Source organism: Cydia strobilella, chromosome 22, assembly GCF_947568885.1.
Source record: "Cydia strobilella chromosome 22, ilCydStro3.1, whole genome shotgun sequence".
Lineage (NCBI taxonomy): Eukaryota > Metazoa > Arthropoda > Insecta > Lepidoptera > Tortricidae > Cydia > Cydia strobilella.
Window position 1 is genome coordinate 10125170 of NC_086062.1, and position 15467 is coordinate 10140636.

A 15467-nucleotide genomic window follows, 5' to 3' on the forward strand; every position below is an offset into this window, starting at 1 on the left:
TACCGGTGGGTCGGCGGCAGTTGAAGGCGGCGCACTGCTCGTCGTCGTCGTCGCCGGACGAGGAGCTGCTGCTGGCGGTGGCGGTGGCGGTGGCGCCGGCGCCCGCGCCCGCGCCCGAGGCGGCGCCACCCGCGCGCCGCGCGCCCGTCTCGCGAGTTTGTGCTGTTAATAAAACGTTCAACTAGGTTATTACATATGTTCCTGAGTCATGGGTCTTTTCTATGCATTTTTCCTTTCTTTTCTTGATGGACTTGAGGGCGGTGTTGCCCGTAGCCAATGTCACGTAAAAGGGTAGGAACAAAATAAATGCTCTTAGAGCACGACGCTGTTCGGTGGTTGTTGTAGTTGTCTCGTAAAACCGATAGCTGGATTTTACGAGAAGCACGTGGACTACCGGCCGTTGACTCCAAAATGGTGGTTAAACACGCTTTGAGATTAATTCTCCATTCACTGCACACTACCACATTAGATTATTGTATAATAAAGCTATCGATATTACACTTTAAACAATATTAATGAGCAAAAAACAAAGGAATTAATCACGAGGCTACTATCAAGATGGCGTTCGAACCGGAAGTCCTTTCTATGCATTTAAGTACTTATAAACTGTAAAAGCTCCGTCACACACGCGCGTTTTGCGGGCGGAGCGTGAGCGGAGCGCGATGAGAGCGCTCCCGTTGCACCGGCGTCCGCTCACGCTCCGCCCGCAAAACGACGGAGCCTTAATAAATGTCATTTATTAAAGAAAAAGTGACTAAGCCCTCCAGTGGTGAAAGCCGGATTCGAATCGGCGTCTTTAGCTATCGCGGCTAACGCCATGAACCCCTAAACCACCTCGCCACCACCTGCCTCGCGCCCCGTATGACTAATAGATATATGGGGACGCGAGTAGGGTGGTATATTAATATTATGTTTTATATAAGTGTAAATATGTAATTGTGTAAGTGGGAAACTAGCCCACAGCCCCGTTGCCAGGGAGGTTTTCGGATTATACTGAAGTTGCTCAGTATAATCCCAAAACCTCGATAATCTTGAGCAACTTTGATTATGGGACCAACCCCGAAATCACGAAAAAAAATTTGGCCGTTTCATACATTTTGGTAAGCCCATTTTCTATGGAAGGGTTTTTTAGCCATTCTGTATAATTAAGATATAAAGGATAGTTGATTATACCTGAACGTTGTCCCATCCTCGGATGCCGCGCGAGTTTGCCGCGCGCGGCGTTCTTGCGGCGCTCCTGCCGCGCCATGTAGTGCTTGCGCATCATAAGGCCCGAGCCGGATGAAATTCCCTGCGGACAAAACAGTTATTTATAAATTATTTATAATACATAGTCACTTTTCATTCGTATTATTATTTTTTGTTTACCAGATACTATTTGATCGTCCCGTTTGTCCTACCGATTTCCACTACCTCTGGCGTCGAATGACAGTTTATTAGGTTTTTTATTTCTTTGGAGTAGCTGTCACGTAAAATGTTTGTAGACATTTTTTAGCAGTGTAGCATATTCATTTATTCAAAAATGTAAGTTTTAAGTAATAAAAATGCGGGCCAAACATATTTTATCGACCTTGTTTTTAAATTAGGCCCAACCAAAGTTGAAAAAATTGTCACAGGGATCACATCACGGGCCTTCTTCAGAACCAGAACGGCAATATTGAATTCGAAAGCGCTAGAAAAAACAGACCCGTTTCCTGTTAAGATAGTAGGAGCGACCGATGTGCTCGACTGGTCTCTGCACTGACGCCCTGTTTGGCGTCATGCGGGTGTGCCCTTGCCAGTTTGAGTCGCGTGAGGGGCCGCAAGGGCGCACGCATCGCCAAAATGTTGCGGCGCCCGGCGTCCAGCACGCGGGCGACTCACCTGTTTCCTATTGAGATAGTTGGTGGTTGTGGCCGAGCCCCGCTTGGCCCCCTTGCCGGCGCCGGCGCTGGCGCCCCTCCTGGCGTCGTGCGGATGTGCCCGCGCCCGCTTGAGCTGCGCGTGCGGGCGCGAGGGTGCGCGTGGCGCGCGCTTGCGGCGCCCGGCGTCCAGCACGCGGGCGACTCACCTGTTTCCTATTGAGATAGTTGGTGGTGGTGGCCGAGCCCCGCTTGGCCCCCTTGCCGGCGCCGGCGCTGGCGCCCCTCCTGGCGTCGTGCGGATGTGCCCGCGCCCGCTTGAGCTGCGCGTGCGGGCGCGAGGGTGCGCGTGGCGCGCGCTTGCGGCGCCCGGCGTCCAGCACGCGGGCGACTCACCTGTTTCCTATTGAGATAGTTGGTGGTGGTGGCCGAGCCCCGCTTGGCCCCCTTGCCGGCGCCGGCGCTGGCGCCCCTCCTGGCGTCGTGCGGATGTGCCCGCGCCCGCTTGAGCTGCGCGTGCGGGCGCGAGGGTGCGCGTGGCGCGCGCTTGCGGCGCCCGGCGTCCAGCACGCGGGCGACTCACCTGTTTCCTATTGAGATAGTTGGTGGTGGTGGCCGAGCCCCGCTTGGCCCCCTTGCCGGCGCCGGCGCTGGCGCCCCTCCTGGCGTCGTGCGGATGTGCCCGCGCCCGCTTGAGCTGCGCGTGCGGGCGCGAGGGTGCGCGTGGCGCGCGCTTGCGGCGCCCGGCGTCCAGCACGCGGGCGACTCACCTGTTTCCTATTGAGATAGTTGGTGGTGGTGGCCGAGCCCCGCTTGGCCCCCTTGCCGGCGCCGGCGCTGGCGCCCCTCCTGGCGTCGTGCGGATGTGCCCGCGCCCGCTTGAGCTGCGCGTGCGGGCGCGAGGGTGCGCGTGGCGCGCGCTTGCGGCGCCCGGCGTCCAGCACGCGGGCGACTCACCTGTTTCCTATTGAGATAGTTGGTGGTGGTGGCCGAGCCCCGCTTGGCCCCCTTGCCGGCGCCGGCGCTGGCGCCCCTCCTGGCGTCGTGCGGATGTGCCCGCGCCCGCTTGAGCTGCGCGTGCGGGCGCGAGGGTGCGCGTGGCGCGCGCTTGCGGCGCCCGGCGTCCAGCACGCGGGCGACTCACCTGTTTCCTATTGAGATAGTTGGTGGTGGTGGCCGAGCCCCGCTTGGCCCCCTTGCCGGCGCCGGCGCTGGCGCCCCTCCTGGCGTCGTGCGGATGTGCCCGCGCCCGCTTGAGCTGCGCGTGCGGGCGCGAGGGTGCGCGTGGCGCGCGCTTGCGGCGCCCGGCGTCCAGCACGCGGGCGACTCACCTGTTTCCTATTGAGATAGTTGGTGGTGGTGGCCGAGCCCCGCTTGGCCCCCTTGCCGGCGCCGGCGCTGGCGCCCCTCCTGGCGTCGTGCGGATGTGCCCGCGCCCGCTTGAGCTGCGCGTGCGGGCGCGAGGGTGCGCGTGGCGCGCGCTTGCGGCGCCCGGCGTCCAGCACGCGGGCGACTCACCTGTTTCCTATTGAGATAGTTGGTGGTGGTGGCCGAGCCCCGCTTGGCCCCCTTGCCGGCGCCGGCGCTGGCGCCCCTCCTGGCGTCGTGCGGATGTGCCCGCGCCCGCTTGAGCTGCGCGTGCGGGCGCGAGGGTGCGCGTGGCGCGCGCTTGCGGCGCCCGGCGTCCAGCACGCGGGCGACTCACCTGTTTCCTATTGAGATAGTTGGTGGTGGTGGCCGAGCCCCGCTTGGCCCCCTTGCCGGCGCCGGCGCTGGCGCCCCTCCTGGCGTCGTGCGGATGTGCCCGCGCCCGCTTGAGCTGCGCGTGCGGGCGCGAGGGTGCGCGTGGCGCGCGCTTGCGGCGCCCGGCGTCCAGCACGCGGGCGACTCACCTGTTTCCTATTGAGATAGTTGGTGGTGGTGGCCGAGCCCCGCTTGGCCCCCTTGCCGGCGCCGGCGCTGGCGCCCCTCCTGGCGTCGTGCGGATGTGCCCGCGCCCGCTTGAGCTGCGCGTGCGGGCGCGAGGGTGCGCGTGGCGCGCGCTTGCGGCGCCCGGCGTCCAGCACGCGGGCGACTCACCTGTTTCCTATTGAGATAGTTGGTGGTGGTGGCCGAGCCCCGCTTGGCCCCCTTGCCGGCGCCGGCGCTGGCGCCCCTCCTGGCGTCGTGCGGATGTGCCCGCGCCCGCTTGAGCTGCGCGTGCGGGCGCGAGGGTGCGCGTGGCGCGCGCTTGCGGCGCCCGGCGTCCAGCACGCGGGCGACTCACCTGTTTCCTATTGAGATAGTTGGTGGTAGTGGCCGAGCCCCGCTTGGCCCCCTTGCCGGCGCCGGCGCTGGCGCCCCTCCTGGCGTCGTGCGGATGTGCCCGCGCCCGCTTGAGCTGCGCGTGCGGGCGCGAGGGTGCGCGTGGCGCGCGCTTGCGGCGCCCGGCGTCCAGCACGCGGGCGACTCACCTGTTTCCTATTGAGATAGTTGGTGGTGGTGGCCGAGCCCCGCTTGGCCCCCTTGCCGGCGCCGGCGCTGGCGCCCCTCCTGGCGTCGTGCGGATGTGCCCGCGCCCGCTTGAGCTGCGCGTGCGGGCGCGAGGGTGCGCGTGGCGCGCGCTTGCGGCGCCCGGCGTCCAGCACGCGGGCGACTCACCTGTTTCCTATTGAGATAGTTGGTGGTGGTGGCCGAGCCCCGCTTGGCCCCCTTGCCGGCGCCGGCGCTGGCGCCCCTCCTGGCGTCGTGCGGATGTGCCCGCGCCCGCTTGAGCTGCGCGTGCGGGCGCGAGGGTGCGCGTGGCGCGCGCTTGCGGCGCCCGGCGTCCAGCACGCGGGCGACTCACCTGTTTCCTATTGAGATAGTTGGTGGTGGTGGCCGAGCCCCGCTTGGCCCCCTTGCCGGCGCCGGCGCTGGCGCCCCTCCTGGCGTCGTGCGGATGTGCCCGCGCCCGCTTGAGCTGCGCGTGCGGGCGCGAGGGTGCGCGTGGCGCGCGCTTGCGGCGCCCGGCGTCCAGCACGCGCGCCACGCGCCGCCCGCACGCGCCGCGCGCCGCCATCACCGCGCTCCACACCTGGGCCTGCTCCTCCAGTTGAACCTGTACAACATACGGCATTTAGGTCCGGTGCGATGAGATGATATGTGCCATTCTCAACCAAAAGGGTACTTATTGTCGGTTGTTAGTAAGGCGCTATTTCGATGTAGCTTCGATTTGAAATCAGCCTTATCTATAACCGCCAATGTGGTACCTTTTGGTTGAAAACGTCACATATGTAAAGGCATTTCATACACCTAAGCTGTAAAGCAACCGTCTTTTGTTTTTAACAGCAGCCGCGGCCCGCGCGCGCCCCGGCCGCCGGGGCCCGGCGGGTTGTCAACGAACCTTCTCGTAACTCATGAGGCCCTGGTACTTGGTCCGAGCTAAATTCCATTTTTAGACAGTTTTTTTCTCGATTTTGGCCACCGGAGCCTATGGATATTTCATTGCAAGTTTGAGAAAAGCACAATTCAAAAATTCGACGTATATTAACAGTAGCTAATGAACCCTCGTTTGACTTTTTCGAATTATTATTGATTTTTATACGAGTTAGGAACAAAAATAAATTCAATAAAAAATATTTAAAACTTCTAACTTTATAATAATAAAAGAATCGATAAAAATTAAACGAAGAGGCATTCAGTCGAGGTAATAGCGGTATTCTCAAAAAATGCGTAAGAATACAACCAATAACCTACAATATACTGACCTATATGTCAGTGCCTCACGGAAGTTTTGTTATTAAAATAACCTACAACTTCGAGACTTCCGGTGGCGTCGTTCCGGTCTCAACTTGTGTTTTATTTCCTCGGTGCTATTCATTAGCTTTTTTCTTGTTTTTGGTGTGATTTTTGGGTTTGTTGTGGTTAATTTTTGTTTGTGGTTGCTGATTCCGTCGGGTCAGTAAGTTTTTATTATTCGTTTTTGACTGAGGGATGAATGGCGAGGAGCCCCCGGATGGGGGCGGTGGTTCTCTTCCCGCGGACTCGTTGACCTCTGATGCTCGCATGAGTCAAACAGAAAAGCGTAAAGCTTCTGATGAAGCTAATGATAGTCTTCTAAAGAGGAATGATAAAACTCCTGCCTCCGCCTCGGTTCAACATACATACACGCGGCCGGAATTTGCTCCCGGCTCCAAATTGACCTATGGCCCCGCAGATTCTGGTCCGTTTATTGTCCAGGTACAAAATTCTAACGATAATGCCTCACCCTTTAGAATATTAAAGTTTGCTCAACAGTTGCACACATATAAAGTAAAAGGTATTATAAAAGGTGGTGTAGTTTCAAATGGGCGCAGTCGTATGGTCGTCTCTTTCGAGGATGCTGAGTCTGCCAATGAGTTTCTCAACTGTGTGTTCTTTAAAGAAAACACCCAATACACTGGTTTAATTCCGATGTATAACATAACCCGAACTGGTCTTGTCAGAAACATTCCAATAGACTGGGCCCTTGATGAATTAGTTAGCTCTATTGAATGCCCTGAAGGCACTAAAGTCATAAAGGCTCGTCGTCTGAATAGAAAAGTGGTTGATGATGGCGCAACTAAGTGGATCCCTACCCAGTCAGTCGCTCTCACCTTTTTGGGTCAAAATTTACCAGAAAAGATTTTCTGTTTTTACACAGCTTTGCCTGTGGATATATATCGTCTCCCCACCATCCAATGTAATCGCTGCTGTCGATTTGGACATGTTAAGGCTGTTTGTAGGTCCAATCCCAGATGCTATAAATGTGCCCAGCCTCATGAAGGTGCCAGTTGCACAGTTCCGCCGGAACAGGCTTCCTGCCTGCTTTGTAGTGGTCCCCACTCCGCTACCCACCCCTCCTGCCCTGAACATAGTTGCCAGAAATCCATCAAAATAGTCATGTCGGAGCAAAATATTTCTTACACGGATGCATCCCGTCGCTTTCGCCCTGTCCAGCGCTCATTTGCAGACACTGCTCGCTCTCCTTTGTCCTCCCCCACGTCTGCGGATATCAATTCTTCTCAACCTATTCCCCAAAATCAAACTTCCTATAGAAAGACTGTATTTATCCCTCGGCGCCAGGCCCCATCCCCGGGTAAAAGTTATGACAGGTCTGCCCATGAGGATATTACCAGGACCCCTTCTTCTTCTCAAGCGAATGGTTGTTGTCTCAATAATGAACACACTCCGAATGATAATATTTTAAATATTCTCATGGCCGCCTTGATGGATTTCATCCGGAGATGGTCTGATGCTTTACCGAACAATGTCTTTGGCATAGTTGAACAGTTAATTAGTCTTGTTAATTCTTGCAAAAATGGCTCTTACAGTAATGCAATGGAACACTAGAAGTATCCGAAATAAAAAAGCTGATTTATGTTCCCTTATTAATAAATTTAATCTGTCTGTTGTTGCCATCTCTGAGACGTGGCTGCGTCCGGGCTCTCGGTTTAGGGTTCCTGGGTTTTCATGCCTCAGAGATGACAATGATAATGGTAAGGGAGGTAGCTCCCTATTTATTAAACGTTCTCTTACTTTCTCTTCGATTTCTCTTCCTCCTCATTCAGTAGGTATGAACATTGTAGCGTGTAAAGTCTCAAGTATAACATGTGTCTCTTTATATATTCCTCATCCAAACTGTGTTCTCATTGCCGAATTGGAGTCTATTCTTGAGGCTCTACCTGGCCCTTTGTTGGTGATGGGTGATTTTAACTGCCATAATACAATGTGGGGCTCAATTGTTTCTGACTCCATTTCGCCCCGTTTGTTGAAGTTGTTTGATGAAATTAACTTGTGCTTGATGAATGATGGCTCCCCCACCAGGAGATCCCCCCCTACTCAGAACCCTAGCCCTGTTGACCTTACTCTAGTTTCCCCTAGTTTAGCTCCCCGTCTTATGTGGGAAGTCCTTACTCACTCACATGGTAGTGATCATCTTCCGATCCTAATTTCTCTCCCGTCTGTGACTCCTACTCTTCCTCCCTCTTCTCCCCCTCTTTTAAAATTCAGGCTGGATAAGGCTGATTGGTCAGAATTTTCTTCCTTTGTATTTGATGGTGTTAATTTGCTTCCCCCGGTGTCGGATGATAATTTCTTGGAGTTGTATTTTAAATTTGTTGATGTTCTCTCTAAATCAGCTGATAGGTGTATCCCTTTAAAAAATTCTTCCTATGGTAAAATACCCTCCCCTCCGTGGTGGGATGCTGAATGCACTGATGCTATTAAAAAGCGCAATCAGGCAGAGGATGCTTTTACTGGGGATTTGACTAGTTTAGAAAAGTACTTAGAATTTCAATCTGTTAACGCCCGGACTAAGCGCCTTCTGTCTATCAAGAAGCGCCAAGGCTGGACTCGTTTTTGTGAAAGTTTGTCTCCTCGCTTCCCTTCAGCTCTTGTATGGAAAAATATTAGACGTTTCCGTGGTTATATGTCACATAATAATTCTCTTTCTAATAATTCCTCTGGTTGGTTGGAAAATTTTATAGACAGACTGGCCCCTCCTTCAGTTCCATCTCAGGATTCCCTTCCACTATCTTATCCATCTGTACCCTCTAGGGACAGAATGGATGAACCCTTCTCTTTTCCAGAATTATTATCTGTACTAGAGCATCTCCGGGATTCTTCACCTGGTATTGACGAAATTCCTTATTCCTTCATCCAACGTTGCCCTGACTCATCTAAATTATTCTTTCTTTCTATAATTAATAAAATCTACATCTCAGGGATTATTCCAGATACTTGGAAGAAGCAGATTATAGATTATTGGTCGCGTCGCGAACGCGAAGAGCTAGCGCATCATGGCGCATACGTTGAAGTGCAACAATTGTAATATTGTGGTGAACGAGCTGTTGGCGTTTGTGATAAATAAGTTACATGTTATGGACGATGAGAGCATGAGCAGAATTTGTTTGGCCTTCTTTACGGCTCAAGACATAAGGACGGCTAAGGATTTACTGTTTTTATCCGTCCCGGTACGAAAAAGGAAGATAAACCGAAGACGAGAGGGGCATCAGCGCCGTGATATTGACGATATTATTGACCTTGCGCGAGAGACAGATCCTGACAAGTTTCCGGTTTTTGTGGCCAGGGACTTACACAAGCTACCGCCAATAGACTTTGACTCTGTGGACTTAACTTCGCTTCTTAAAGATATGGTAGTGCTTAAAAATGAACTGCAAACCATAAAAGCGCGGTATGTTACGGAGGAGCAGTTTCAAAATCTGGAAAAGACTGCTATGGAGTGCCGTAGGATTTCCAACGAAAGTGATCCATTCTATAGAAACGTCAGTCATTCAAATTTAAATGTTAACGTTAGACGTGGTGCATATTTAAACAGCGGACCAATGGGTTTACACATGTCGAGCAGTATAGAAAATGCCGATGAACATAACAAGACTGTCCTGTCTCAATCGAGCCCGTGTGGGACCGGTATCTCGCCGTCCCACTCGCCGAATCGGAAACCGGCCGAACATACGAACAGCGTCAGCGCTGATCAAGAAAACACATCTGCGCATGCGCTGAACCTGACGCCGCAGCCATCACCGCCGCGCTCCTCACCCCCGCCGACCGCCGCCATTGCAACTAAGCAGCCGCCGAGTAAACAAGTGTCGTGCACCGGTGAGCAAGTTGAGGCGATGACAATAAACCGGTTATTTAGTGGCCCACTATTAATAGCAGAAAGTCAGGAGTTACCGAATCCAGTGACCTTGGACCCTGTTAGGAGCTTTGCTGATATAGCGAAGGAGGGAGAATGGAAGAAAGTGGTGAAGAAGTCAAAACCTGCGCCGAAGAATCGGCGTGTAGGCATGATGGGCAAGGCCGAAACCAAGACAAACTTCAAAGCTGCCGATCCGAAGGTTCCTATTATGATTACGAACGTGCACAAGGATACGTCAAAAGCAGACATAATAAACTACATACGTGAGAAAACTAGTGACACAGTGACGCTAGAACAAATAGTGATGAAAAACAAAAGCAATAATTATAACGCCTATAAGTTTTACGTATGTCAAGAAAAAATTAGCATGTTTTTAGATGAGTCATTGTGGCCTAGCGGCGTAATATTTCGCCGGTTTATTACATCTAAGTATGTACTTGTAAATACCGGCCGCGACACCGCGCCAAGCGTCGCGACCAGTGCTACGCCGGGTGCTACGAGTGCTACGACGACCATAACGTAAACAAACATAATTTAATTTATGGGATTAAGTGAAGTTACACTCTGTTCATTTAATTGTAGAAGCATTAAGCGATCCATTGACGATATTAGAATATTATGCAATACGGCGGATATAATAGCCATTCAAGAGCACTGGCTTATACCAAGTGACCTTGCATATTTAAACACCATAAGCGACGAGTTTGCCTGCACCGGGACCTCAGCGGTGGACACGACAGCGGGAATGTTGCGCGGCCGGCCGTACGGAGGCACTGCACTTCTGTGGCGTAAGAAGCTCTTTCCGTCTACGTCGGTTATTCAGTGCGATAACGTTAGGATTAGTGCGATCGATATAACGTTAGGTGACAAACACATAATAGTGTTTAGCGTTTACATGCCGAATAATGCTATCGATAACTTGCCTGACTTCGTACAATGTGTCAGTACAATGGATGCTATAGTGAAAGAAAGTTGCGTGGAAACAGTTTACTTATTAGGAGACTTCAATGCGCATCCATACGAACTATTTTGTGACGAGTTACTTAGTTTCTGTGCGGAACGGGACTGGATCTGCGCTGATATCGTTAAACTGGGCATAGACTCGAGCGCGCACACGTACTTAAGTGAAATGCACGGATCTAAGCGGTGGTTGGATCATTGCGTAACCACGTCAGCCGGGCTGGGCGCTATTGTTGATATTTTCATTAATTACGATGTCTTTTGTTCTGATCATTACCCTCTTGTAATTAAATGTAATTTTAATCTAGTTAAGCCTAAAGTGTATACGAGTAATAACTGTGCAATAATATTTAATGGGAAATGTGTAACTTGGGGGGAAAGAACCTCTGATGAAATTGAAAAATATGAAAATAAATGTAGTGAACTTTTAAAACTTATTGATTTTCCTTCCGAATTAAGGGATTGCTGTGGTAGCTGCTGTTTAAATAACTCTGACCATTGTAAGATAATTGATCAAATGTATTTAAAATTAATATCATCGTTATGTTTGGCTTCTATGCACAGCAAAGCTGCCACAGGTTCCGGATGCCGAAAAAAGATAGTCATAGGGTGGAACAAACATGTAAGCGATGCGCACAGGGAGGCCAGGGCTAGATTCCAGGACTGGGTTTCGTGTGGTAAGCCTAATAGTGGGTCCGTTTTTGATGCTATGACTCTTAGTCGTAAAATATTTAAAACTAAACTGAGATGGGTCCAAAAACATCAAGACCAAATAAAAATGGACCTACTTGCCGCACACCACACGAAAAATGATTTTCGAAATTTTTGGAAAATGACGAAAAAGTTGGACACTAGGCCTGGACTTTCTGTAAGCGTGGACGGAGTTTCGGATCCCAAGGGCATTGCAAATGTATTTAAGGACCATTTCAACGTTAAACCCGCTGCCTCGCCCGCTGACGGGCGGCGGCAGTTGCTCGATGTTGGTGTATCGGAGGGGAGTGACTTTCAGATCCATTTCAGTGCAGATGACGTAAGTAAAATAATAAAAGATATGAAGAGAGGAAAGTCGCCCGGTCACGATCATTTAAGTATCGAGCATCTGCTGTTTGCTGGTCCTCACTTACCCCGCATATTGGCAATGTTTTTTGACCTTTGTATAAGTCACTCGTACCTGCCATCTAATTTGACCAAAACCATTGTTGTGCCCATTGTCAAAAATAAAACGGGTGACATATCCGACAGAGCTAACTACAGGCCTATATCACTAGCAACAATTGTGGCTAGGGTACTCGACGGCTTGCTCAATGTGCAATTGGACAAATGTATAAAATTACATGATGCACAGTTCGGCTTTCGAGCCGGTTTATCTACTGAAAGTGCCATCATTTGTTTAAAGCAAGCTGTCGAGTACTACACACGCAGAAAAACACCTGTTTATGCGTGTTTTCTCGATCTTTCCAAAGCCTTCGATCTTGTTAATTATGATCTACTTTGGAATAAGCTAGACGAAGTGCATTTCCCTAAGGAACTCACACGCATATTTAGGTGTTGGTATGCTGGTCAACGGAATTGTGTTCGCTGGGGTAGTGTGTTGTCGGACGAATACGGTCTGGAGTGCGGGGTGAGGCAGGGGGGACTGACCTCGCCCAAACTTTTCAATTTGTATATCGATGCCTTGATCGGCGAGCTCAGCAGTACACGTGTAGGCTGTCATATAGATAGGGTATGTTTCAATAACATAAGCTATGCCGATGACATGGTACTGTTGAGTCCGTCGGTCGGTGGTCTGAGATTGCTTATTGAAAGGTGTGAGTCATATGCCCTAACGCATAACCTTAAATATAATGTAAGCAAGAGCGAATATATGGTGTTCAAAGCGGGAAGCAAGTGCCCATCACACGTCCCACCCATTCGTTTGAATGGCGTGGAACTGAAAAGGGTTTCCTCATTTAAATACCTTGGGCACTTGGTAACCGACGATTTCCGTGATGACGCCGATATTGAGAGGGAGCGGAGGGCCCTGGCCGTCAGGGCCAATATGATAGCTCGCAGGTTCAGCCGGTGTACAGCGCAAGTTAAAGTAACATTATTTCGAGCGTTCTGTACATCGCTGTACACCTGCAGCCTGTGGACTCGGTACACGCAAAGGGCTTTCAACGCCATGCGCGTACAATATAATGACGCGTTCAGGGTACTGTTGCGGCTGCCTCGGTACTGCAGTGCGTCGGGCATGTTCGCGGATGCTCATGTGGACGGATTCCACGCGACACTGCGCAAGCGCTGCGCCGCGACGCTCCGCAGGGTCCGCGACAGCCGCCACAGTCTCCTGACCGTCGTGGCTGACAGATGGGACAGTGGCCTGATAAGACACTGGTCCTCTCTGCATTTATCTTTAGCACCTAAGATAGTTATTTAAGTTTATTTTTAAGTTAACCGTAGTTATAAGTTTTAATTAACAACTAACAAAAATATTATGGACCATGTTTGTCTGAAATAAATGAATTTTATTTTATTTTATTTTTTATTATTCCGATATTAAAGCCGGGTAAAGATCCTAATGATGCACTGTCATACAGACCTATTGCACTTTCGTCCGTCTTGGCTAAAATACTAGAACACCTTGTGAAGAATAGGCTTGAGTGGATCTTGGAATCTAGAGGAATCATATCTTCCTCCCAGTTTGGGTTTCGTAGAGGCATGGGTACTATGGATAGCCTGAGTATACTTACTTCTGTTATTCGTACTGCATTTTCTAGGCGTGAATACGTTGTAGGTGTATTCCTTGATGTAACGTCTGCATACGACAATGTTCAGCTATCGATACTCAGGCAGAAAATGCTACAACTGAGTCTGCCGGTAAGAATGGTTAATATCATATGCAATCTCTTTATGGATCGTTCCATTACTGTCCGCTTCCAGGGTTCCCTTTCCCCCGCTAGAAAGGTTTGGAGAGGTCTCCCACAGGGATCCGTTCTGAGCCCCATCTTGTATAGCCTTTACACAGCGGACCTTGATAAATCTGTTGATTGTTTCTGTGATATTCTTCAGTACGCAGATGACATTGCTCTTTATTATGTTTCTAAGGATGTCTCAGAATGCACAATTGCTTTAAACTCTGCTCTCTTTTACCTTAATTCCTGGCTTACAGATCATGGTCTGTCCCTATCAGTTGCCAAAAGCTCTGTTGTTGTTTTTACACGTAAATATCGTATTCCTGACATTGACATAGTCCTCAACGACGAATTGGTTCCTGTAGTAGATTCGGTTAAATTCTTGGGCCTTTACTTGGACTCGCGCTTAACCGGTGTGGCCCATTTAAATTATTTAAAAAATAAATGTGAAAAAGGGGTTAATGTACTGAGATCATTGTCTGGTGCTTGGTGGGGCTCCCATCCCTTCTCACAAAAGCTACTATACAATGCTATTATAAGAAGTCACTTCGATTATGGTTCTTTTTTATTGGAGCCTTGCAATAAGGCTGCGCTATCCCTTCTTGATAAAATTCAATCGAAGTGCCTTCGAATTGTTTGCGGAGCCATGCGTTCTTCTGCTACTAACGCTCTCCAGGTGGAATGTCTAGACCCCCCATTAAGTTTGCGGAGACAATTCCTGTCTGATCGCTTCTATTTCAGGGCAGCCCAGCTTTCAAACCATCCGCTTCTTTTTCATCTAAATAACCTGGTAAACATTATCCCTACTTCTGATTATTGGACTAATAAAGAACTTCCTTGTCTCATCAAAAGCTTTCAAAAATTATCTGACGCAACACCTATGTGGACCTTTCCTGTTAATCCAGTGTTCCTAATTGATTATGATGCTCTTTTGTTTCGTCCAAATATTATCTTTTCTCTTGGTATAAAAAAAAATACTTCTGGTGCTAATAATGTCTTTTTACAACTCATTGAGGAAAAGTGGCAGAATTTCCTTACAATATTTACAGATGCCTCGAAACTCTCAACTGACCTTGCTGTTGGCTCTGCGGTTTGGATTCCGCGTTATAAAATTATATTAAGTTTCAAAAGCCCTCCTACCACATCGGTGTTCACAGGGGAAGCAATATCTATCTTTGAAGCTGTTTCATTCATTCAGTCTCACAAAGTCCCGAAAGCAATAATATTATCTGACTCCCTTAGCTGTCTTCGAGATTTACATAAGTTTCCACTTCGCTCCAGGGATAATTTTTTTATCATCCTTAAGACTAGACAGTATCTATACCAATGTTCTCTACTTGGGCTTGAAGTTGTTCTTGCTTGGATCCCTAGTCATAGTGAAATTGATGGTAATGAGCATGCAGATGCCTGTGCTAAACAGGCGATTGAAATTGGTTGCTCTTCCTCTTATTCCAAGTGCTATATGCAGGACCTCCGCAACTCTGCTAAAGCAGATCTTGTCAGACAGTGGACTGAAGAGTGGGAGACAACTAGCAAATCCACTGGCAATCGCTATTATAGGATCCAACCGAATATTCTTGTCAGACCTTGGTTTTTCAAATACCATAAGATTCACAAGTCAGTTACCTCCTCTATTATTCGTCTTCGACTTGGCCACAATACTTCCCCTGCTTGGCTAGCTAAAATTCATATTCTAGATCATTCATTATGTGAATGCGGCCTGGAGGAAGGCACTCTTGATCACATCTTCTTCAACTGTCCAAATACTCATGCCAGTTTTTATGATTTTCTTCCTGACTATATTCAACGTCCTGTTAACATAAACCATATCCTTACTTTGGTTAACACTACCTTTGTTTATGTCCTTGCTAAGTTTATGAAAGATTTTAATATCAAGCTTTAGCTCCTTTTAAAAGTTTTTACCTGTTTGTTTTCCCAAACTTTCCTGTAATGTTCTTTAAAAAAAAAAAAAAAAACCTGATCCTGGCAGTTGGCTCATTACTTTCTATAGTTTCTATTGGTTTTTCTGGCCGTCCATTTTTTCTATTTTTATTCCTATAGTAGTTTAGATTCTTCAACCGATCAAGCATCTACACGGACTGGATCAAGTTCTGATACTGAAATTCTGCTCCCACA

The 15467-nt window shown here is 49.7% G+C and overlaps 2 protein-coding genes across 2 annotated transcripts in view; one reads left to right on the forward strand and one right to left on the reverse strand.

Moving 5' to 3' along the window:
• The window catches only part of LOC134751448 (lysine-specific demethylase 5-like), a 71629-nt gene that overhangs the window by 11368 nt on the left and 44794 nt on the right, over positions 1–15467 (reverse strand). The window contains exons 28-30 of the mRNA XM_063686856.1: positions 4669–4920; positions 1174–1291; positions 4–162 (exon numbers count right to left, since the gene is read on the reverse strand). Coding sequence (XP_063542926.1) covers positions 4–162; positions 1174–1291; positions 4669–4920 — 529 coding nt within the window. The remainder of the gene's footprint in view (positions 1–3; positions 163–1173; positions 1292–4668; positions 4921–15467) is intronic.
• LOC134751398 (uncharacterized) lies at positions 8621–15227 on the forward strand. The gene is made up of 2 exons (XM_063686789.1): positions 8621–12885; positions 15215–15227. The coding sequence occupies exon 1, from the start codon at positions 10022–10024 to the stop codon at positions 12854–12856; it is 2835 nt and encodes a 944-aa protein (XP_063542859.1). The 5' UTR covers positions 8621–10021; the 3' UTR covers positions 12857–12885; positions 15215–15227.